General features: G+C 40.6%; 1 protein-coding gene across 4 annotated transcripts in view; it reads right to left on the bottom strand.

Annotated features, from left to right (window-relative positions):
* Positions 1 to 23,949, bottom strand: part of DCDC2 (doublecortin domain containing 2) — a 136,920-nt gene that overhangs the window by 76,417 nt on the left and 36,554 nt on the right. For all 4 annotated transcript variants that reach the window (XM_081522199.1, XM_081522201.1, XM_081522198.1 and 1 more), the window contains 4 exons: positions 13,310 to 13,386; positions 13,046 to 13,177; positions 10,031 to 10,177; positions 8,196 to 8,250 (listed from right to left, as the gene is read on the bottom strand). In XM_081522199.1, coding sequence (XP_081378325.1) covers positions 8,196 to 8,250; positions 10,031 to 10,177; positions 13,046 to 13,177; positions 13,310 to 13,386 — 411 coding nt within the window. The remainder of the gene's footprint in view (positions 1 to 8,195; positions 8,251 to 10,030; positions 10,178 to 13,045; positions 13,178 to 13,309; positions 13,387 to 23,949) is intronic.

Raw genomic sequence — 23,949 nt, 5'->3', positions numbered from 1 at the left:
CTTGTTTGGGAAATTCCAGGGACAGAGAAGCCTGGCAGACTACAGTCTGTGGGGTCACAAAAGAGCTGAACATGACTTACCGACTAAACAAAACAGTGTCTGGCATGTAGTTTTATTCAAAGACTCAGAGGGCTTCCTCCAAGAGCAGAGAGTTAATATCTTTTTCTTAAAAATCATATCAAACTTACACCATATTGGGTGCAATTTTATGCAACATCTGTACTATGCTAGTATCTGAAAATAAATGTAAGTAATGTTAAATAAACAAATCTGCCTAGAAACCTATTATAACTGCTCATTTTAAACATTTAGATATTCAGTCATCCAGAAGTGTTTAAATAGCTTTAGCTATCACCCAATTAAGAATAGAAAATTTCACAGCCTTACAAATGAAGTTATTTATGCTATTTTGTCATAGCCTACAAGAAAATGAATTATGCATAGATTTATTAACAGTATGAAAACTTGTCCAAATCTATAACACTTTTTTGCATAATTTAATTTCTTATTCCAACTGCAATTTAAACATACAGTTTCCACTTAATTATTGCATTAACTGCAACCAGAGCTGGGTTTTTTTTCTTTCCTTTTCTTCAGTGATTATTTCTTGCAAAGCCATAAACTGCCAGGCAGGAGAAATGGCTAATGTGATTACAGCGGAGATTCCAAAACCATCACATGAGAAGGAACCATCAGCCTGGTCTCACATTCTAGTCTATTTTCAAATTAGTCTATTCATCTCAGTACTCTTGCCTGGAAAATCCCATGGACGGAGGAGCCTGGTAGGCTGCAGTCCATGGGGTCGCGAAGAGTCAGACATGACTGAGTGACTTCACTTTCACTTTTCACTTTCATGCATTGGAGAAGGAAATGGCAACCCACTCCAGTGTTCTTGCCTGGAGAATCCCAGGGACGGGGGAGCTTGGTGGGCTGCCGTCTATGGGGTCAGACACAACTGAAGCGACTTAGCAGCAGCAGCAGCTGCTATTCACATCAAGATTCTAAAACTTTAAAAGCCTTGAATGAGATGAGTAACCCTTCTAGCAAGCCTACTAGAATGTTCAGAGATGCTGTTCAACTTATCAGGACTAAAATGAAACAAAGAAAGCAAAACTTTGGATCTCATCATGAGAGGTTTCTTTTTTGTTTTTTATAGCTCTCTGAGAAAAGTCTTATTCACAAAAGGGGTAAAAAAAGGGAGAAGCAGACGCTCCATCCTGGGGAGACTGAGGATTCACATGATTTTAAGCATCAACTCTCTTGTTGAATATACAAGAAGTTCTGATTTACTGCGTTTCTGATAGGGATACTCAAAAGACTGATTTTGGAGCATCAAGAAAGACTAGTTGATTCCAATAACTCTATGAGGCATGGCTTTGGTAACTGACACTCACGCATTCAAATACTGATTAATGACTAATTGCCAGGTACCTGACAAGAAACAAATTAAACTTAAGAGCTTCCCTGGTGGCTCAGGTGGTAAAGAATCCGCCTGCAGTGAAGGAGACCTGGGTTCGATCCCTGGGTGGGGAAGATCCCCTGGAGAAGGGAATGGCAACCCACTCCAGTATTCTTGTCTGGAAAATTCTATGGACAGGGGAGCCTGGAGGGTTACAGCCCATGGAGTTGCAAAGAGTCAGACATGACTGAGTGACTAACAAAACACAAATTAAACTTAGAAAAAAAGAATTGTTTTGTAATTAGAAAAGAATTACAAAATTGGAAAGAATTACAAAATTACAGAATTGGAAAGAATTTAAATGTTCTCTATTTTGAAAAGAAAACACGTTGTATAGCTGCTGCTGCTGCTGCTGCTAAGTCGCTTCAGTTGTGTCCAACTCTGTGCGACCCCATAGACGGCAGCCCACCAGGCTCCCCCGTCCCTGGGATTCTCCAGGCAAGAACACTGGAGTGGGTTGCCATTTCCTTCTCCAATGCATGAAAGTGAAAAGTGAAAGTGAAGTCGCTCAGTTGGGTCTGACTCTTAGCGACCCCATGGACTGCAGCCTACCTGGCTCCTCTGTCCATGGGATTTTCCAGGCAAGAGTACCGGAGTGGGTTGCCGTTGTATAGCACAGGAACTCTACTCAATATTCTGTGATAATCTAAGTGGGAAAAGAATCTGAAAAAAAAAAAAAAAATATATATATATATATATATATAACTGAATCACTTTGCTGTACATCTGAAACACAACACTGTAAATCAACTATATTCCAATATACAATAAAAAAAGAAAACAAGATTCATCTAAAAAATAAAAATGTATAATAAATTAATACAAATATAAATAAATTATATAGTATAAATTATATAGTTATCTATTTACACAGTTAATTACATAAATTATAGATAATACATAGACAAATTATATAGAGAGACGGGATGGCAGAGGAATAGAAGAGGGATCTTCCTTTCTTTTTTGAAATTTCTACATATGACTCATAAATTAGATAGTCATTGCTATTTATGGGGCATAGGGAATAAGATTGTCATCTCATACTGCTATGTTAGTTGATAACATTACTGAGTACCTCTTGTGTGCTAAAGATTCATAAACACAAATATTTACCAAATGCACAGATAGGCATTTTTTCAGATAAAGGAATTAACTTTCTCAAAGCTACCCAGGTTTGATTTTTCTACTACTATTTTTCAGATAAAGGAATTAACTTTCTCAAAGTTACTCAGTCTTGATTTTTCTACTACATTGAACCTTCCTAGTTCCCAAGGGACTAGAAACAGCTATCATATGGTTTGGTTCCCTTAGAAAGTCGCTTGGAAGTAATAGATTATGACTATCCCAAGTGGAAGAAATCAAGCAGCAGCCTCATTTTACAGGGCATGCCATGCAAACACTAGACCCTATGTGATCATTCAAGCACTGTCCTGTTTTTTTCCTCACACACATATCAAAATACCTGATAGAAATAGCAAACCTCTGGCTCAAACCAACAAAAAACTAGAAAGAGCCCTTCGATCACCCCCTTACTCTACTCAAATTGGGATTGTTTTAGATAGTTCCCTAGGCTCTTTCCAACAAGATCCAGTCAACTCAGGTTTCTATCATTACCACGGTAAACTCACTTTCAGACCGCATGAACATGTGCCAAAGACACAAAAGCCATAATGCATCACAAAATCCCTCGTAAAGTGATTTTGCAAGGGATTTGCCACACACAGCAGCACTCACAGTGTGTGTATTTCAGCGAAGCATCCAGGAGACCTTGTGAGCAGGGGCCACACTTAGACTCAGGCTGGTGTTTCTCTGTGTATTTGCTGATGGGAAGTGTGAGAAACCTTTTTATCCAAACTGGACTCAAGTTCCCGAAAGGCAAAATGGAGTTCTGGAAGCTTCAGATTCATCCTTTCACCGTGACTTTGTGATACACGGATAATCATGTTTTCTCACCAAAACCTGAGCAATTACCATATTTGAATCTGTAAATTGCTGATCACAAGATATGTTAGCCACCTGGGAACAAGGACAACTGAGGACAACATAGGGTAGTCTTTGGCTCCAACTTTCAAGCACGTCCCTGATTTTACATCTCTTCCACTAGAGGGTGCTTGGACTCTGTGTGCTGAAACCTCACAGCTGGAGGACAGCCTCCCACTGGTGGGTTAATTTTTCAAACTTAATAGGACTTCAGAGGATTCACTTATCTCTTCCTTTTGTTTCCCAGGCTAGAATCTCAAAGTACTTGTTTCTGTGACCCCTAGTCTGTATGAGGGGTGATTTCTGGTCTTTACCTGCTTTGCACAGGGCATTCCCTGGCTGTTTTGAAAGGGTTGCTGGACCCCCAACCGAACCTCCTCACCTTTACCCCAAACCCTATTACCCACACTTCCTACCACAAGGGTGGGGCCTTGCTGACCCATCACTCCTGCACAGCAGGTCCTCTATGGAGAGTATAGCAGCTTTCTCTCTCTCTTTTTGAAGCTCTATCAGGCCCCCACCCAAACCCACACTTCCCTTCATTATGCAATACAGCCATTCCTAGAAAGCTTGTGGAGAAAAGAATTCCTAAAAATCCAACTCTGGGTCCCCTTTGATTTGCATCACGAGTTCAGGGATGCCTTTCCTTAGACTGAACAGTAAGCTGTTCCTTAAATTGTAAGCCAGCACCCAGCGTCCACTTCACTCACACTCACCCCTACTCACAATTAGTCAAGCGGTTAAGGATCTTGAAAATACGTACATTCTCCAGGGAACCAATTAATTAAAGGAAAGGAGCAAATTGATCCTTCCCTTAAAAACTGAGTTTCTGACTTTGGAATGCCCGATGTAGAACATTCTCTCCGAGCAGTTCACGGCCAGTCACTCACACATCCATGAGACGGGTTTCGCGGAACCTCACTGTGTGCCCAGCGGGTCATGCCCCTCTGCTGAATATAATCTCCTACCAGAGGCCCACCCTGGCCACGCAGGGGGTACTGCACCCTCTCTTACTTTCTCCTCGCATAACCTGATATATGTTTCTTCAAGTTTATCCCTGATTAATATCAACTGTGTATTATTAGTTTGTCTTTTTCCTCCTCCAGAATGGAGGCTTCAGACATTTATGGTTTTCTCTGGAATCTCTGCCTCCCCTTCCCCACAAGCACTAAAACAGTTCAGTTCAGTTCAGTCGCTCAGTCGTGTCCGACTCTTTGCGACCCCATGGACTGCAGTACACCAGGCCTCCCTGTCCATCACGAACTCCCAGAGTTTAATCAAACTCACGTCCACGGAGTCGGTGATGCCATCCAACCACCTCATCTTCTGTTGTCCCCTTCTCCTAGTGCTCAGGACATAATATGGGCTCGATAAATGGCTACTGGATGAATGCAGCCATCAGTGACAACATACAATGTCCCCTGCTGCCTCCTGTCCCAGTCGCCCGCATCACTCAGGACTTCAGCCTTCCCACAGCCTCCTGCTTCTGTTCTTGTCCCACCCACTGCTCTGCAGACACCACAGCCAGAATGATCTTTTAAAAATAGAAATCAAATGCTATCACTCCCTTCCTCTGCCCCTCAAATGGTAAGGAATCAAATCCAAACTCCACCCATGGCCTGCACCATTGGGCCCTGCCTGCCTCTCCAATCTCATCACAGACCACCCCAGCCTTCTCTCGGTCCCCTTTCTTTATGCCAAGCTCTTTCCCGAGGGCCTTTGTGACTGCTTCCTCTGCTATGGAGGCTCTTTCTCCCCTGCCCCCACCTCATATGGCTGGCTGCTTTACCTCATTAAAGTCTCAGTCTCAGAGCATTTTATATCAACACGTGCCCTGCCACATTTCATTGTCCTCATGGCACTTACCACCACCTGAAATTATATATTTGTTTAGAGATTGATCGTCTATCTATCCCCATTCTTCACCCCTCCCCGCCCCACACAGGCACAGGCACTAGAACAAAATTTCCATGAGGTCTGAAGGCTCGTCACCAATCTATGCCAGCTGCTTGAAGGAATTCCTGGCACTCAGTAGGTGCTTGTTAAACATGTGTTGGATGGATGGCTGGATGACTGGATAAATGGACAGATGAATCTATAGAATGCTTCGTGAGAAAGCATTGTGAGAAAAGGGACAGACTCTGCTATTCCTGTGTTATTCTAAGTCAGAGCATGGCAATACAATGTTGGGTCTTTCCTTGTGGATGAGATGGAAACTCATCTCAAAACATAACTTTGAGTCCTTAAAGGTCACTTCCTCAAAGAGACCTTTTCCTGACACACATATCTAAATTCTCCTTTTATTTTCTTGCATATCATTCCATCCTTTTCTCTCATTTTAATCACACTTTGCAATCATACACTGCTTTGTGGTATCGTTTGTATAAATTTGTCTCCTTGAGTAGGACAGAGTTAAGAGAGAGTGTTGTGTCTTTTTGCTCAATACTATCTCCCTGGGGCTTAGTTCCAGGCCAGACACAAGGAAGACATAGCCAGTCATCATTAGATGACCCAGTATTCACAGCACAGATTCGAAAGAACTTCCAAACAAGTGAGCAAGAAAGAGGTACATATATGCCTCCTGTGTATGGATTTGAAAATTGGAAACACATTTTTAATTTTAAAAAAAATCAGACATTCAAAATTTCAGAAGAGTAATAAGCACCTACGGAGAAGGCAATGGCACCCCACTCCAGTACTCTTGCCTGGAAAATCCCATGGGCAGAGGAGCCTGGTAGGCTACAGTCCATGGGGTCACTAAGAGTCGGACACGACTGAGCGACTTCACTTTCACTTTTCCCTTTCATGCACTGGAGAAGGAAATGGCAGCCCACTCCAGTATTCTTGCCTGGAGAATTCCAGGGACGGGGGAGCCTGGTGGGCTGCCATCTACGGGGTTGCACAGAGTCGGACACAACTGAAGTGACTTAGCAGCAGCAGCAGCAGCAATAAGCACCTAATCCCAAAGTTCAGTCATTGTGAATGTAAAGACCTGAGTCCTGATCTTGGTTCTGACATGAACTTTCCCTGTGATCTGAGTCAGTTATTCAACTACACTTGGTCTCTGTTTAACCATCACCTTTTCCAGCTGTACTGTGAGGGTTAATGAGCTCCTATGTGCATGGTACATGGAAGAGATTCCACTCCAAAGTCCTGAAGAAGAGCAGAAGGGTAGTCTCCCAGATCTAAATTCCTGGACTTTATTTAGCTTTATGGGCTTCCCAGGTGGCGCTAGCGCTAAAGAACCCGCCTGCCAATGCAGGAGACTAAGAGACATGGGTTCGCTCCCAGTGACAGAAAGATCTCCTGGAGGCGAGCACGGCAACCCACTCCAGTATTCTTGCCTGGAGAATCCCATGGACACAGGAGCCTGGCGGGCTACAGTCCATAGGGTCGCAGAGAGTCAGACACAACTGAAGTGATTTAGTATGCAAGCACACATTTAGCTTTATGATGGTTACAATATATTTTTCAGTTACTGGAATACTCTCTCCCCCCTTGCTCTCCCTATCCATGAAGTTATGGGTCCTGGGTGGCTCTCACTGTGAGCTCTGCCCCCAGCCCTCTCTCCTCCCACTTCCCCATCCTCCCACTCAGCAGTGTGATGAAGCCAGCTCCTCGCCAGGCTGTGCTGGGTGCGAGGAAAGACCTCACCGTGACACGCCTCTGCTCTTTGACTATGACCTTCATGTGGGTCAACTTGCAAATTTTCATCTGATGTCCTCAGTCTGTGCCATTTACTACTACTTGCTAAACAGTCTTCAACTAGATTTCGTCATGACATTGACAACTTAATGCTTTAGAGATTAAGCAGGTCATTCTTTCTTCTAGCTGCCCACTAATTAGCCATCGTACCACCATTTTCTCAGGCATCCAAGCTCAGAAACTTGGCCGAGGTCAGCACCATTTCCTCATGCAAAAAAAAAATTTTTTTTTTTCAACAATTTCACATGATGTTACAGAAAAGGGGGAGGGGAAGGAATATCTAAATCATTAGGAGACAATATCATTGTCCAGCAGCCACTTATTTTACAAGCCACCATTGTAAGAGTTCTGCTTATTTACTTCAGAAAGGGAAAATGTCAGATCAATTCTGACCTCTACAGGTCAGGAAATTCAACCAAAAGAGCAGAAAGAGAAGTTGCAGCCAAGAAGACCTGTCAAAGCAAAACTCCAGCAGGACATGAAGCTCATCCCCATGAGGGGGTACAGACAAAAAATACAAACAGGTTAAGAAGTTACCTACTAAAGGCTTGTCACAGTTCCCACGTAATGGGTATTCAATAGATATATGCTGAATTAACAAATAAATGAATCAATGTAGATGAAAAAGATTCTGATAAGGAACTAAATATTGGGAGTGATTCCCAACCTTTTTAAAAAATGTAACTGAGGATTGCCATTCTGTTACATACACTTTCTTTTTAGTCTTTGTCAGTTATAGAAAACAACGCTGAGCAGACCAGTGATGTGACCTAAAACAGCATTTCTTCTCATTTATGTATTATTGCCTGGATTTCACGCTGGTATAAATTTTATCAAGTCTATATATTAGGAAAAAGATATCTCTTTTGAAATCCATATTTTAAAAACATTAGCTCTCCTTTAGAAACTAGGTTGTAACATTAATGTTCTAGTGTTGTTTCCCATAATTGCTTATATGCCACAAGATGGATAAATTTTATTTCTTCGAATTTAATTGAAACTCAAAGGACAGTCTCTCTGAACATTAATGAGTAAAGTATCTGGTACTTACACTGCCTTTAGACTTTCTGGATCCTACAATTGGAGGTAGTGAAGAGGTTTTCTGACTGTGAAAACAAATTGCAATTTAGAAATCTGAATATTATTCACAAATAATATACAAGATAATTATCATCTCAGTGTGTCACCCCAACCTGGAACTCAACAATTTATAGACATCAGGATTCTACAAAAAGTACCACTGACTTTCCCAATGTCACAAAGACCACCAAAACATTTCCAAATTCCATTCCAAAAGATTATTTTTTTTTAATTGGAGTATAATTGCTTTACAATGTTGTGTTAGTTTCCGCTGTCCAAGAGATTCTTAATGTTTTCTTGCATAGCATTTTAGTTGATGCTTACAAATAAATTTAGCACCACCTTTAACTTTTTCATACCATTTAAAATCAAATCCCTAAATTTTTAATTGGCATTTCAGAAGAAAGGCATTTCCCAAGCTCAGTGAGGATTTTGCCAGATTGTGTTTAAACCTAAAAATGATAAAGTGTTTTTATTGTGTCTATCATATCTGGTAGAAGCACAGGATGGTAAAACACTGGCATTTATATTCAGGGAGTTTCTAAACCAGTCGTTCTCACCAAAAAATTTAAAAACTGCTCTTCGGCTCTAAGTATTTCCCAGACATCTCTTTATAGGAAAAGATCCAGCTCGAAACCCAGCTGAACCTCTCTGAAAATAAGCAGCCACAGAGGTAAAGGCAAATTCCGCTGACCTGCCTGAGAAAGGCCACCGTGAGCGAGTATTCTCACCGCCATCAGGTACAAGCACAAGCTCTCACTGCCATGTGCACGGCAGCCCACAGCGGTCTAACCCAGCGCTGCTTCTCAGAGCAACGTGGTGACGGACTTGGTTCCATGGATGGGTAAGGATGGTTGGCAATAAGTCTGGTAAATAGTTCCAAAGTGCTAGAAAGCAATGTGCTCTTTGCGATACTTCAAACACCACACCTGAAATTCCATTCCACCTATTCCGTATTGAGAAACCCTTGGTTAGTCTCTCCGTCAAGCTACATGGGATTATAAATCAATGGAGAATACACTGGGGACATTCTGCTCTATCTCTGTCACATGTCACCCATCTGAGCAGGAGCAACTACACAGTCAGTTTTCCAGCCAAGTAGACACGGAAAAGCAGCAGCGATGGACCGCAGGGCACCATGAGCAAGCCCCAGGGTCCCTGCAAGCAGGGGCCAAGGCTCTTCATGCAAACGCATGCCTGGGCCGTCCACCTACTGGGCAGAAAGAAGGCATTCTTCACAAATGCACGACATCTCATAGAGCAAAAGGGTTCTCTTTGCACCGCGTGCAATTATAAGTGTAACCTTTAAAATTTTGCCTGAACTAACTATACACCCAGTGCTCCACTTATTTGTATAAAAGAAATATCATTTCTATATTTTACCGTTATTATTTTTAAGTAGAAAATATTATTTTTTAACCACCTGTAGAAGTTTCTCTACGCACCAACTGAAAAATTATTCAATCAAGTTAACGTTTTTGAGATTTCTAAAAGCATATGTTGCAGAGAAGCTAACTGCCCTGTACCTTTTTCACAAAAATAAATCTTTATATTTATTATAAATTCACAAGTGAATGGCTAAAAAATACTATATAGTCTATCATAGATTCTCAATATTATATTTTTATGCAATAGTTCTCAATCTCCAATCACAGCAAAATAAACAGTGATCAACGTGTATCGGACATCCTTTCCTTTCTAACCAATAAACAAGATTCTAAAAAACAGACCAGGGGCCAGCATAAGATTCAATGCTATTTCAAGTGATAATTAAAATATGAGACGTGAGTGAGGATGCAAACATACCCATAAGACTTTCTCATCGTCGACTTGTCGAAAAGTAATTCACTGTAAGGCAACTTCTTAAACTTATCTCTGCCGACAGCCACATAAAACTGCCCGTTCTCCAGCTCTGCCCCACTCTCAACCAGTTTTCCTTCTAAAGTGTAAAGTCTGCCAAAATATGAATGTGAGCAATTAAAATGTTAACAAGCATTTCAAGAACTGCTAAAATCACAGTCAATTAAAAACTCTATTCCTAAATTGGCTCATTTGATACTATGCTAAACACTGAATTATAAATGTCTCAAAGTCATAAGACTCGGCTAAATACCAATGCAGAAGCAATTATGGTCTAGCTGTACAGAAACCTGACAGTCTAACATAAGGATCCCCTATTGCTGCCATATTTAGAGCTTAGAAGGAGAGAATTAACTTGTAGAGAATGTGTGTGTGTGTGCTCAGTCGTGTCCGACTCTTTTGCAACCCCATGGACGGTAGCCCGCCAGGCTCCTCTGTCCATGAAATTCTCCAGGCAAGAATACTGGAATGGGTTGCCATTCCAAGAATGTCATACTTTAAATGAAGCTTGGCTTCCACTGAAGTTTGATTCTTCTCTTTATATCCCGTGAGCACTTAGGAAATTTATTTTCTTAATGCACTATTCAGGTTAACATCCAAGAGCAGCCCTCAGACAGATTATATACAAACACACAGAACTAGGTCAGAAACTGAGAGGTGTGAGGGCAGGAGGTAAAAGAACCCATTGCCAGTATTAATGATGCAGAACTGCATAGCGTTCATGCTTCTCTTTTTTTTGCCTTCCGTCATCTTCCCAGAATCAAGGGATTTCACAAGAACCTCCCTTTACTGTAAAACTGCTGCTGCAAACTACAATGTGTTACTTATTAAGAGAACAGTGATAACCTTGCTAGATGATTTAAAGTGTCCACACAGTTTGTTTAAGAGCAAGAAAAAAAACAGACGGTTTAGAAAACCACGCCACAAAAAAGACAATGCATGCTTTTGAAGGTGATAGACAAGAGTTAGTAACCGGAAGGGTTTTAAGATGATCGTTTTAAAAGTTCTCAGACTTCTTATGTCACAAAGTTAAGGGTAGTGACATTTGCAAAGAAAAAAAATTCCATTGATCTGTCTGCTTATTTACTGATTATGTGAAAGGCCATATTGTATGGAGTCAAGAAGTAAAATAAAAGCAGCCACTTAAGCCCCTAAAGTGTGTTAGTGTTGAGTTAGTATGAAGATGCTAAAGTAACATAATTCTATCCCTACAAGTCTAAACACTAACACTTAACCCAGATAATCTGGTTTTCCTGCCTTGACCTAGACCAGTGCCTCTGGATATTATTGACGTTTTGGATCTGACAATTATAGGAGAGGTGGGGAGGCTGTCCTGGGAATTGTAGGATGTCAACAGCACCCTTGGCCTCTACCCATGAGACGGGAGTAGTAGCCACCTCTATTTCCTATGACTCTGGACACTGCTAGCAGCCCCTAGTGGTAAATATGCCCCTGGTGGAGAACAACTGGCCTAGACCCAGACATTCTTCTTCTCTCATTTACCTTCAAAATAGGAAGATCTGAATCCATCATTAACTTTTACAGCTAGAAATTAAAAGGCAGCAAAGTTGTGGATCTGGTAACAGCCAAGATCTGACTGGTTTTCTCTATAGACAGGTAAAGGACACTGAATAAATTCTAGCCTGTGAACTTAGCCTTCTTTTATGTGACTCTTTCTGATCTGCTTTCTTCCTTTGCTACAAAACATGAGAATTGTAAACAGGGAGTTGAACGAATTTGTGTGGGATGTTTTTGATATGTATATGGATGCCCAGGAATGGTCCAACCATAAGACTTACTCATGTTCTGTTTAGCTCAGTTGGTAAGGAATCTTCCTGCAATACAAGAGACCCGGGTTCGATTCCCAGGACAGGAAGATCCCCTGGAGAAGAAAATGGCAACCCCCTCCAGTATTCTTGCCCGGAGAATCTCATGGACAGAGGAGCCTGGTGGGCTGGTCCATGGTGTTGCAAGAGTCGGACACAACTTGGCGACTAAACCACCACCAAGTGTTTTTAAAGCACCATGTTCTGTTAAGGGAGGGTGGGGATGTCCCAAGTGAGCAGCATGCAAATCTCACTCATGTCTGGCATTACACTAAGAATTAAGTAAGCTTCTCCAACATGGAACTCTGCTCAATGTTACGTGGCAGCCTGGGTGGGAGAGCAGTCTGGGGAGAATGGATACATGTGTCTGTATGGCTGCGTTCCTTTGCTGTCACCTGAAACTATCACAACATTGCTCACTGTCTATACCCAATACAAAAGTAAAAGTTTAAAAAAAAAAAAGAATTAAGCCTCTCCAAGTATTCACATGTTCAGGAGACATATAACTATATTCTCATTTCTGTGTTTGTCCTTATCTATATTTTATTTCTATTTATTAATTTGTTCACATCAATATATATATGAATATGTGTCTCTTGGCATGCAATTGTGTGTATATATCTTTGTGTGCTTCAGAACATTTATTGAGTGGGTTTATATCTGTGTATGTGTCAAAAGACAAAACGATATATCTTTTTTTAAAAAATCAATATATAACTATCAAGATCTGCCTTTACTCCAGATGCCAAAATAAAATCCAAAAAGATCAAAGGTTTAAATGAAAGTTTACAGATGAAAACATAGGAGAATTTTTTATAATCTTGGAGTGAGGAAGACCTAAGCTAATCATAGAATTTAATGATCATAATGAAAGACTGAAAATTTGACTGCATCAAAATTTAACATAACTGCATGAAAAAAGCAACATAAAGAGTAACAAAAATATAAACTGGAAAACAACCCTACAAGGTATGAACAATTATATGCCCATTTTACAGACAGAGAAACTGAGGCACATAGAGACAAACTAGTGACCCAAAATTCAGATCTAGGTACCAGTGTCTCCAGAGCCTCCTGGGAATAGCCTCATCAATTATGAATCCCATCCACTTGCAAGAAGATTACTCTGACATACCTGTGGACAGCCCCACTCCTCAGAGTTATCTTTTCTGTGACCATCTGCAGTACATGATCCCACTGATTCAAGGCTTTTCTAGGAATGAGGAGTCGAGAAGCTGGGTTTATGAGGTCTCCATTTGCAATCAAGCTGAAAAAAAGGCAAAGCCAGTGAGGCAAACCATTTGACACAGTTATGCCTTTAAAACTACAAAAGAAGTCCCAAACCAAAAGGAAACCACCACACCAATTTTGACCCGAAACATGAAGGATTCCAACTTACAAGATAGTGCAGGGTTCCAGAAGTGGTTTTCTAAAGCGAGATGACACATTGATCCTGCTGTGGGTTACTGGTTTTACCTTTAAAAATAAAGAAATACAAATCGTTGTACTTATGTTAGTGTTTTTTTCCTATGAGGAAAAACTAGAGGTTTCCAGGGAGCTCGCTGAGAACTGCGATGCCTTTGTTAAAACCTTGCTTTCCCCCCCTCCACTCATATAAACCCTCTGGGCTAACCCTCTATCGATGGCATATAGCTTTAACAGAGCTCTCAAGAAAAATTTCCTTTAAGCGCTGGGCATACTGCTCATGATCTGTACCAAAAACTGAAAGTGTTGAGCTATTGTGAGAATTCCAAGGCCATTTTTAAAACAGTTCCTTTCTGTCAAATAAAAGTAAGTAAATGTATAAAATCTTGAATGAAGTGCCCTCCCCCTCCAGGCACGACAGAGTGTTTGGTCATCTCTGCCCATCCACCCACTCCCTAGAGTCACTGGGTCCCTGCCAGGCACTTAACCCCATCCTGTTCTCCTAAGACTGACTCCATCAACTTTTCTCAGCTTCACTTCCTCCTCTGTTCACCAGCCGCACTCTAAACAGCACATTCCCTTCCCAACCCCCTTGCATCTGGGTGGGTCTGGTCATCTTTTTGGTCCCTTTTGTTTCCAGGGTCCAAGCTGTTGTATCGAGAACCACATGGCCCCTCGGGCACCTTCGACTAAGACAGGCTTTGGCATTGGTCAAGCCTCTCCTCCTCCCAAATCAACCATTTCTTACGTTTCCCACAGTGGATTGTCCAAATCCCCACCTTTCACCCTATATTCTAAAATCTCACTCCAGGCACACTCTCAGCACATCATCTCCTTCCAAACTTCAAGGGAATAAAGGTCAACAGGCATGATGGCTCTCAACCTCCCTTCCCTCCATGCTCACTTCACCTACATCTTCACCACTTTTCTCCTTTGCTGTCTGTTTCAGGAGAAGGATCGTGACCCCTTTACAAAGCTAAGCCTGCATGTCTTGATTTTGTCCCCTGCTGCCTGTTCCATTAAATATCTAAGGCCCTCCACCCCCATTGTTTTCAATTTCCCCCTTGACCCTGTGGCCCTTTCTCTCCTCTTCATCATTCCTCTTCCTATTTCCTTCCACCCCATCTTCTCCTCAGTCTTCTACTATCTGGATTCCAGGGAAAGATAAATCCCAACTCTTTTTTTTTTTTCAATTAGTTTATTTATTTTTGGCTGCACTTGGGCTTCCTTGCTTCATGCACCGGTTCTAAGGTGCGTGAACTTCAGCATTTGCAGCACACAGGCTCAGCAGTTGCAGCTCATGGGCTCTAGAGCATGGGCTCAGCAGTTGTGGCACATGGACTTAGTTGTTCTGTGGCATGTGGGATCTTTCCAGACCACAAATTGAACCTGTGTCTCCTGCTTGGAAGGCAGATCCTTGACCACTGGACCACCAGGGAAGCCCTAAATCCCAACTCTTAAGCTTGGCCTACAAGGACCGCCATGACACTCCACTGCTTACTAGCTTCCCTCATCTTCCACCAAATACTCCTTCCTCCCCAACCCCTAGGTGTGATTTTAGGTCGAACCAGCTGACCCCCAATCCATTGCCCAAACACACTCTGAATCCTCTTCCACACCTCTGCTCATCTTGCCCCTGCCTAAAATGTTCTCCCCCTTCTTCCAGCTGCTGAAATGCCACTCGCTAATCAATACCCAGCTTGGTTATCAGCAGTCCTTCCCTGTTCATCCTTCTTTACCTTCCTGTCTCAAACTGCTACAGCTACTATAGGATTGATGATCACACTTGCTTATAGGGCTTTTTTTTCCTTCCTGATTTGAAAGGGAACTGATTAATGAAAACAGCCAACATTTACTGCACTATATTTAATGACAAGCCCTGTACTAAGTAAAGGCATTATATATCATTAGAACATCAAAACCATGCCCTGAAGTAAGTACCCTGTTTTACAAACAAAGAGACTAGAGGTTAATTGTTGGGGCTTCCCTCGTGGCTCGGATGGTAAAGCGTCTGCCTACAATGCAGGAGACCCAGGTTCGATCCTTGGGTTGGGAAGATCCTCTGGAGAAGGAAATGGCAACCCACTCCAGTACTCTTGCCTGGAAAATCCCATGGATGGAGGAGCATGGTAGGCTACAGTCCATGGGGTTACAGAGAGTCGGACACGACTGAGTGACTTCACTTTCAAAGTCACACATACTAAGGGGCAGAGTTGTCCATACCTATGAACTTCTACTTGCTTTGCACTTTGGTAGTTACAGATAAATTAACCCTAAATAATTTATGCAACTCTCTTCTGGCAAATTATGCCATTTTGAGAAGAACAAGGGGCAAAATTCTTGACTTGCCAGTGCCTAAAACAGCGCTTGGCAATGCCTGCTAGTTGCGCAATAAATGTTTATTGAAATTTAATTAAAAAAACTACTTTAGAGTAAACATTTTTTAATCAATCATAACAATTTTCTTACATTTTAAACCCAGAGATTCTTGGCCCTAAGCTAACATTTACAGTGATGTTGACTTTTTTAAAAAGTTTAACAGATAATGTATGCACCTGACCAAAATTCAAGTGGTAAAATGGAGGATACAGTGAAAAGGAGGAATATCCCCACCTCCGGTCCCCCAACCACAAAGCTGCAACTAACTTAACAATGTTCATTCAAAGACAGCCTACACCTGCATATTGTCTTATGTAGACATTTTATACATGTAATTTTTAAACACAGGGATCACTTGCTATGCCTATTCTTCTGCACGTTGCTTTTTTTCATTTAACAATTCACCACAGAAACTGTTCCACATGGGTAGAGTAAAGGTTGCTTCATTCTTTATAAAAGCTATGTATATCCACACTGTGAATGTACCATAATTTATTTAATCTGTCCCTCAATGACAATCCTTCCAGTTGCTTCTAAACTTTTGCTCTCGCAGGGAATTCCCTGGTGGCCCAGTGGTTAAGTCTCCATGCTTCCACTGCAGGAGGCACAGGTTGGACCCCTGGCAGGGATCCTGAATGCCACATGGTATGCCCAAAATAAGTAATAAACTTTTGCTGTTGCAAATAATGCCATGATAGATTTCCTCACAAATATTTATTTGCATGAACATGTAAGTGTATCTGTCAGTCAGTTCAGTCACTCAGTCATGTCTGACTCTTTGCGGCCCCATGGACTGCAGCATACCAGGCCTCCCTGCTCATCACCAACTCCCGGAGCGGGCTCAAATTCATGTCCATCGAGTTGGTGATGCCACCCAACCATCTCATCCTCTGTTGTCCCCTTCTCCTCCTGCCTTCAATCCTTCCCAGCATCCAGGTCTTTTCCAATGAATCAGCTCTTCGCATCAGGTGGCCAAAGTACTAGAGTTTCAGCTTCAGCATCAGACCTTCCAATGAATATTCAGGATTGATCTCCCTTAGGATGGACTGGTTGGATCTTCTTGCAGTCCAAGGGACTCTCAAGAATCTTCTCCAACACCACAGTTCAAAAGCATCAATTGTTCACTGTTCAGCTTTCTTTATAGTCCAACTCTCACATCCATACATGACTACTGGAAAAACCATATCTTTGACTAGATGGACATTTGTTGGCAAAGTAATGTCTCTGCTTTTTAATATGCTGTTTAGGTTGGTCATAGCTCTTCTTCCAAGGAGCAAGTGTCTTTTCATTTCATGGCTGCAGTCACCATCCACAGTGATTTTGGAACCCAAGAAAATAGTCGGTCACTGTTTCCATTGTTTCCCCATCTATTTGCCATGAAGTGATGGGACCAGATGTCATGATCTTTGTTTTTTGAATGTCGAGTTTCAAGCCAGATTTTTCACTCTCCTCTTTCACTTTCATCAAGAGGCTCGTTAGTTCCTCCTTGCTTTCTGCCATAGGGTGGTGTCATCTGGCATATCTGAGGTTATTGATATTTCTCCCAGAAATCTTGATTCCAGCTTGTGCTTCATCCAGCCAGTATTTCACATGATGTACTCTGCATATAAGTTAAATAAGCAAGGGTGATAATATACAGCCTTGATGGACTCCTTTCCCATTTGGAACCAGTCTGTTGTTCCATGCCTGGTTCTAACTATTGCTTCTTGACCTGCATACAGATTTCTCAGGATGCAGGTCAGGTGGTCTGGTATTCCCATCTCTTGAAGTATTTTCCACAGTTTGTTGTGATTCACATAGTCATTAGCTTTGGTGTAGTCAATGAAGCAGAAGTAGATGTTCTTCTGGAATTCTTGTGCTTTTTTGGTGATCCAACGGATATTGACAATTTGATCTCCAGCTCCTTTGCCTTTTCTAAATCCAGCTTGAACATCTGTAAGTTTTCAGTTCACGTACTGTTGAAGTTTGGCTTGGAGAATTTTGAACATTATTTTGCTCATGTGTGAGATGAGTGCAACTGTGTGGAAGTTTGAACATTCTTTGGCATTGCCTTTCTTTGGGATTGGAATGAAAACGGACCTTTTCTAGTCCTGTGGCCACTGCTGAGTTTTCCAAATTTGCTGGCATATTGAGTGCAATACTTTCACAGCATCATCTTTTAGGATTTGAAATAGCTCAACTGGAATTCCATCACCTCCACTAGCTTTGTTCGTAGTGATGCTTTCTAAGTCCCACTTGATTTCTCACTCCAGGATGTCTGGCTCGAGGTGAATGATCACACCATCATGGTTATCTGGGTCACTAAAACCTTTTTTGTATAGTTCTTTTGTGTATTCTTCCCACTTCTTCTTGATATCTTCTGCTTCTGTTAGGTCCATACCTTTTCTGTCCTTTATTGTGCCTATCTTTGCATGAAATGTTCCCTTGGTATCTCTAATTTTCTTGAAGACATCTCTAGTCTTGCCCATTCTATTGTTTTCCTCTATTTCTTTGCATTGATTGCTGAGGAAGGTTTTCTTATCTCTCCTTGCTATTCTTTAGAACTCTGCACTCAGATGGACATAGCTTTCCTTTTCTCCTTTGTCTTTGCTTCTCTTCTTTTCTCAGTTATTTGTAAGGCCTCCTCAGACAACCATTTTGCCTTTTTGCATTTCTTTTTCTTGGGGATGGTTTTGATCACCACCTCCTGTACAATGTTACAAACTTCCATCCATAGTTCTTCGGGTGTTCTATCAGATCTAATCCCTTGAATCTATTTGTCACTTCCACTGTATAATCATAAGGAGTTTGATTTAGGTCATATCTGAATGGTCTAGTAGTTTTCCCTACTTTCTTCAACTTAAGTCTGAATCTTGCAGTGAGTTTATCTGTAGAATACACTCCTGTATCTGTAGAATACATTATTCTACAGTGTATCTGTAGAATACATTATTAGAATTGAGAAACTGCTGAAATAAAGAAGAGACAATTTTTTTCAGTTTAATGGAATGTACTGCAAGCTTTATTCTTGATTGACCCCAAGTCACTTGATTTATTTAGTTCATATTATAGCATAGCCTTGGAAGAAAAGCTATGACAACCCAAACAGCATATTAAAAAGCAAAGACATTACTTTGCCAACAAAGGCCCATCTAGTCAAAGCTATTGTTTTTCCAGTAGTCGTGTATGGATGTGAGAGTTGGACCATAAAGAAAGCTGAACGGTGAACAATTGATGCTTTTGAACTGTGGTGTTGGAGAAGATTCTTGCGAGTCCCTTGGACTGCAAGGAGATCAAATTAGTCCATCCTAAAGGAAATCAGTCCTGAATATTCATTGGAAGGACTGATGCTGAAGCTACAGTACTTTGGCCACCTGATGCAAAGAACTGACTCATTGGAAAAGACCCTGATGCTGGGAAAGATTGAAGGCAGGAGGAGAAGGGCACAACAGAGGATGAGATGGTTGGATGGCATCACAGACTCGATGGACATGAATTGGAGAAAGCTCCAGGAGTTGGTGATGGACAGGGAAGCCTGACGTGCTACAGTCCATGGGGAGGCAAAGAGTCGAACATACTGAGCAACTTAGCTGAACTGATAGCATAGGAAAATAAGCTATTTTCTGGAAAATATTCCAGAATTATTTAACTGCAAATGAATCTTTGCATGTGTGAGTGACAGGCCTTTCTGATTCCACTTCTATGCAGTATCTTCCTCATGAAACCCTCCCCATCTCTGAATACTGCTGCTCTGGCCACTGGGCTTAAAACTTCTGCCACATCCCTGGTTCTCTATTGCCCTTCCCTGCCTTTTTCGTTTTTTAAATAGCATTTACCATCATCTAACATATTATACATTTTACTTAATCTAGTTTTCAATTTATTGTCCCTACTGTTACTTCACAGTAACTCTCAATATTAACTAGTAATATACTAATAAGCACATACTTCATACCAATTGTTATTTTTTCAAATGGTTGCTTGACCTTGATTGCTTAATACCCTGTTGGATTGTTGAATTAAAGATGAAGGTGAATACATTATAAAAACAAATAACTTTGAAATGCTTGGTGAGTTGTCTGATACATGCTATTTTTCTTGACTGCATACTTGTCTATAGTTACTATACACAGAAATTCATGTATAGATGATTTTTTCAATGATTATATAGCTTTGTTCTAAGTGTATATATTACTGCTTGAATTAAATCAAACCATCTGTCTTGAATAAGCTGCTTTCCTCATTCAGTATGACAAAAATATTCCCCAAATGTTCATGATTGCTGCTGCTGCTGCTAAGCCGCTTCAGTCGTGTCCGACTCTGTGCAACCCCATAGATGGCAGCCCACCAGGCTCCCCCATCCCTGGGATTCTCTAGGCAAGAATACTGGAGTGGGTTGCCATTTCCTTCTCCAATGAATAAAAGTGAAAAGTGAAAGTGAAGTCGCTCAGTCATGTCCAACTCTTAGCGACCCCATGGACTGCAGCCTACCAGGCTCCTCCATCCATGGGATTTTCCAGGGAAGAGTACTGGAGTGGGGTGCCATTGCCTTCTCCAAATGTTCATGATTAACCAGTGTGAATTGAAGATTAACCTTAAATATACATTTCTTTGAATCATTATATGTAATTAACTAATGTCTGTTTCCAGATATAGTAATAAAAGAATTTGAAAACACAATCCAAGTAATATATTTGAATTGAAAAAAAATTTGTAAGACCATTGTACAAAACAGTCAGGACTTTTGAGCGGAAAAAAGTACCGTTTTTCACTAAAAATGCATTTTCCTAATTGTCATTTTAAATAATAACTTAAATCACAAAGGAATTAAGCAAATCAACTACATATAAAAGGAACTTTCCCAGAGCTCATATCAGGAATTAAGTGTTGGTCACTTGGTGCTAATCTAGAGACACTGCGGCTTAGATATAAGAAAAGTCATAATGAATTAGACTATATTTTTAAAATATGTACATTTTCTTATTAGCCTGTACACGTTCCCATGCCCTTTGAAAACAATGTTTGAAAGATGAAAATCACATTAAGTATCAGTACACCCGGTGACAGAGGGAGGGACCCCAAAGGACAGAGTAGAGGTTCTCCCACTCGGACCCCCATGGACCGGGAATGTCTCATTGATGAGCATCCTGGCCTGTGTTAGGTGTGTGGTCTGTGACTATGGAACCAAGTCGAATGAAACGGCATCCATGCAAAACCCAAACTTTCATTTTGGAGCCAGCAGAGCTCATACTCCTGGTTGGCTTTATCAGTTAGTGAGGGAACCACTACCAAGCAAACGAAGGACATGCTTACAGCGGTCCTCCTGTCTTGATTCTGCACAGGGTTCAACATTGTCCTGGAAAAACCCAGTTTGAGAAGGAGCTTAGCCTGGTGAATCAGAGCGACGAGTCATTCCCTGAGTGGAAACTAGGTAGGTAGGCAGATAGAGAGAGAGATAGATGGACTGACTAAATATTTGGCTAACATTTTTTGGGAAATATTCCAAACATAAATTTGGAAATATTTCAGAGTCCAAGGTGGCAAAGCGACTTAAGTCGTGTTCACTCTGCTAGAATGGAACAAGCCAGGTCTTTGGATATAAAGCACATGCACCTTCCAATATGTCACTCTGCCTCTGGCATCTTATTTAGATTGTGTTTATACCGTAAGTAGCCATACCAAAAGCCGAAATAATAATAATAATCAGCAGGAAAAAAAAGTTATGTGAATTTGATGTCTATCATTTAATTTAGTCAAATTCCATGTGACACTTGGACAATATTGCAGCTGGGTCAAATTCAAGTTAAAACCTGCATGACCTTAAAAATATGAATTTTTATTAAAAATAAACTCAATGAAACTAAAATTGTGGTTGTGCAAATACACACCTGGATCGATAAAATCAAGATCTACAAACTGAGGAACTAACTAAAGGTCTGCAATTCTGAACTCCAGGACTGATTGCCAATTCAGTGCCTCATATCTCATTTTCTTGCTCTGTAAAAATAAGGATAATCCTGCTAAACTTGCCCAAAGGGATACTCCATGAGCTAATTAATGAAGTGGCAACACCACTCTCTGGGGCTGTTAGGCTGAATGCTTCAGAGACTCCACCAGCCTCAAAACTCAGCACTCGCCACCTCTCTTGAAACCCCAGGCCAAGTAAACCAATGTGAGGCTAAGGATCTGAGGAAATGATGCTTTTAAAGGACACCTTCATGAAAATCTAAAGACCACTGATCTCTGGTAAAAAAAAAAAAACTCTTGATACAATTAAAAGACTCAATTTTAAACTGCTTTTTAAAAAATATATCATGTTTTTACAACCGTCCATATAAAAACTGTCCTTTTATAACTAAAGCCTGAAGACTTAGGCTTTTAGGGACAAAAACATACTGATGTTACTCATTGGCAACATACAGCTCAACCCACACAAAAAGCCTTCAACTCTATATTCCTCCAGAGGCCACCACTGCCTTCAGAGGAAGTCCATGTGTCCTGGACTTAGATATTTGAGATCGTATTTGAGCTGGCCTCATTTCTTCACACTCTTCATACTCTGGCCCCATTTCTTCATAATCTCATCTCATTTCTCACTATTCTACCACCTACCTTCACTCATCTGGATAGAATTCTCTCAGAAATTTCGTATCATCTTGTCTGAATCTCTCAGACAACATTTTCCACAGGTATAACACATTTCTCTTATATTATCAATATTTTCATGTACTGCATCTCTCTCTTATTTATTTATTTTTTTAGTAAAGAACCTCAATTGTAACTCAAAGATCCATTCATGGTACTGTGGACATAGAATTCACTCAGTAAATATTTTTTTAAATGGAAGTATAGTTAATTTACAGTGTTGTATTAGTTTCAAGTGTACAGCAAGGTGATTCACACACATGTATATATTCTTTTTCACATTCCTTTCCTTGATAGATTATCGTAAGATATTGAGTATAGTTTCTTGTGCTATACAGTAGGTCCTTGTTGTTTATCTATTTTATATATAGTAGTGCTTGTATGTAAATTTTAACTCCTAATTTGTTTACCCTCCTTTTCTCTTTGGTAACCATAAGTTTATTTTCTATGGATGTGAGTCTACTTCTGTTTTGTGAATATGTTCATCCGTGTCATTTGTTTTAGATATCACATATAAGTGATACCATATGATATCTGTCTTTCTCTGTCAGACTTAATATGATAATCACTTACAATGATAATCTCTAGGTCCATCCATATTGTGGCAAATGGCATTATTTCATTCTTTTTTGTGACTGAGTAAGAGTCCACTGTATATGTGCATTTGCGTATGTGTGTATGTGTGGGTGTGGGAAGGGGAGGGGGATACTTTCAATAAAAAATTAAACAAAATTAGGACCAATTATTTTGAGCACATACCATGCCCAAAACTGCATCAAACACTGTCCATATTTACTTTGACTTTTCACAATATCTTTGCTAGTTATTTCCAGATAAATTTATAATTGTAAAATACATCAGAATTTATTAAATGCTTTCATTTATAGTGATGTTTGTTCCTCAAAATAATATGATGAGGTTAGTATTAGCCCAATTATATAGAAAGAAAAAGATGACCCTCTCCACTCCTCAAGGTCACACAGAAAGCAAAGCAGCAGTCACATGGTTCCACTTCTGATTCCCAGCCTAGGGTTCATTCCTACTAATGTTGCTCAAGGCAGAAATGGATCACTAGCAGAAATAGTAGACACATATTTGCACCCACTTAAATAAGATCTTTCTTGAATTATATACAACTAACTATCCATAAACATTTTTATATATTGGCATATCTAGACCACCCTTATTCAGAGGTTCCAGTATCTTCTCAAGACCACTCAAGTTTCTCTCCCCTTTGCTGCTACCTGTCAAATATTCCTTACATGATTATATCAGTATAACTTACGGGACTTCAATGGAATAAAAATTGAACTGTTAACCCCCTGAAATTTTAGAAATTCCAGAAAGCCAAGACAGTGACAAAATCAGCACAGCCAATGGAATATTTTCATCATCATTGTTATATAATAATGAAAAATTCCAACCACTCTAACTTCAGCGACAATCTAGTTATAGGAGATGTCTCTAATTATAACGAACCAGCTGTTTAGAACATTCCCAGAAGGGTCCAATTAGTTTCTCTGAGCTGATGAAACCACTCATCTCTACCTCGGTCCTCCACAGGTCCCCATGTTGCTGTACCCAGTCCAGGGGCTGATTCCCAGAAGAACA

This window comes from Giraffa tippelskirchi, chromosome 8 (genome assembly GCF_054371585.1).
Source record: "Giraffa tippelskirchi isolate mGirTip1 chromosome 8, T2T-mGirTip1v1.2.pri, whole genome shotgun sequence".
NCBI lineage: Eukaryota > Metazoa > Chordata > Mammalia > Artiodactyla > Giraffidae > Giraffa > Giraffa tippelskirchi.
This window is presented reverse-complemented; position numbering and strand designations above follow the sequence as displayed.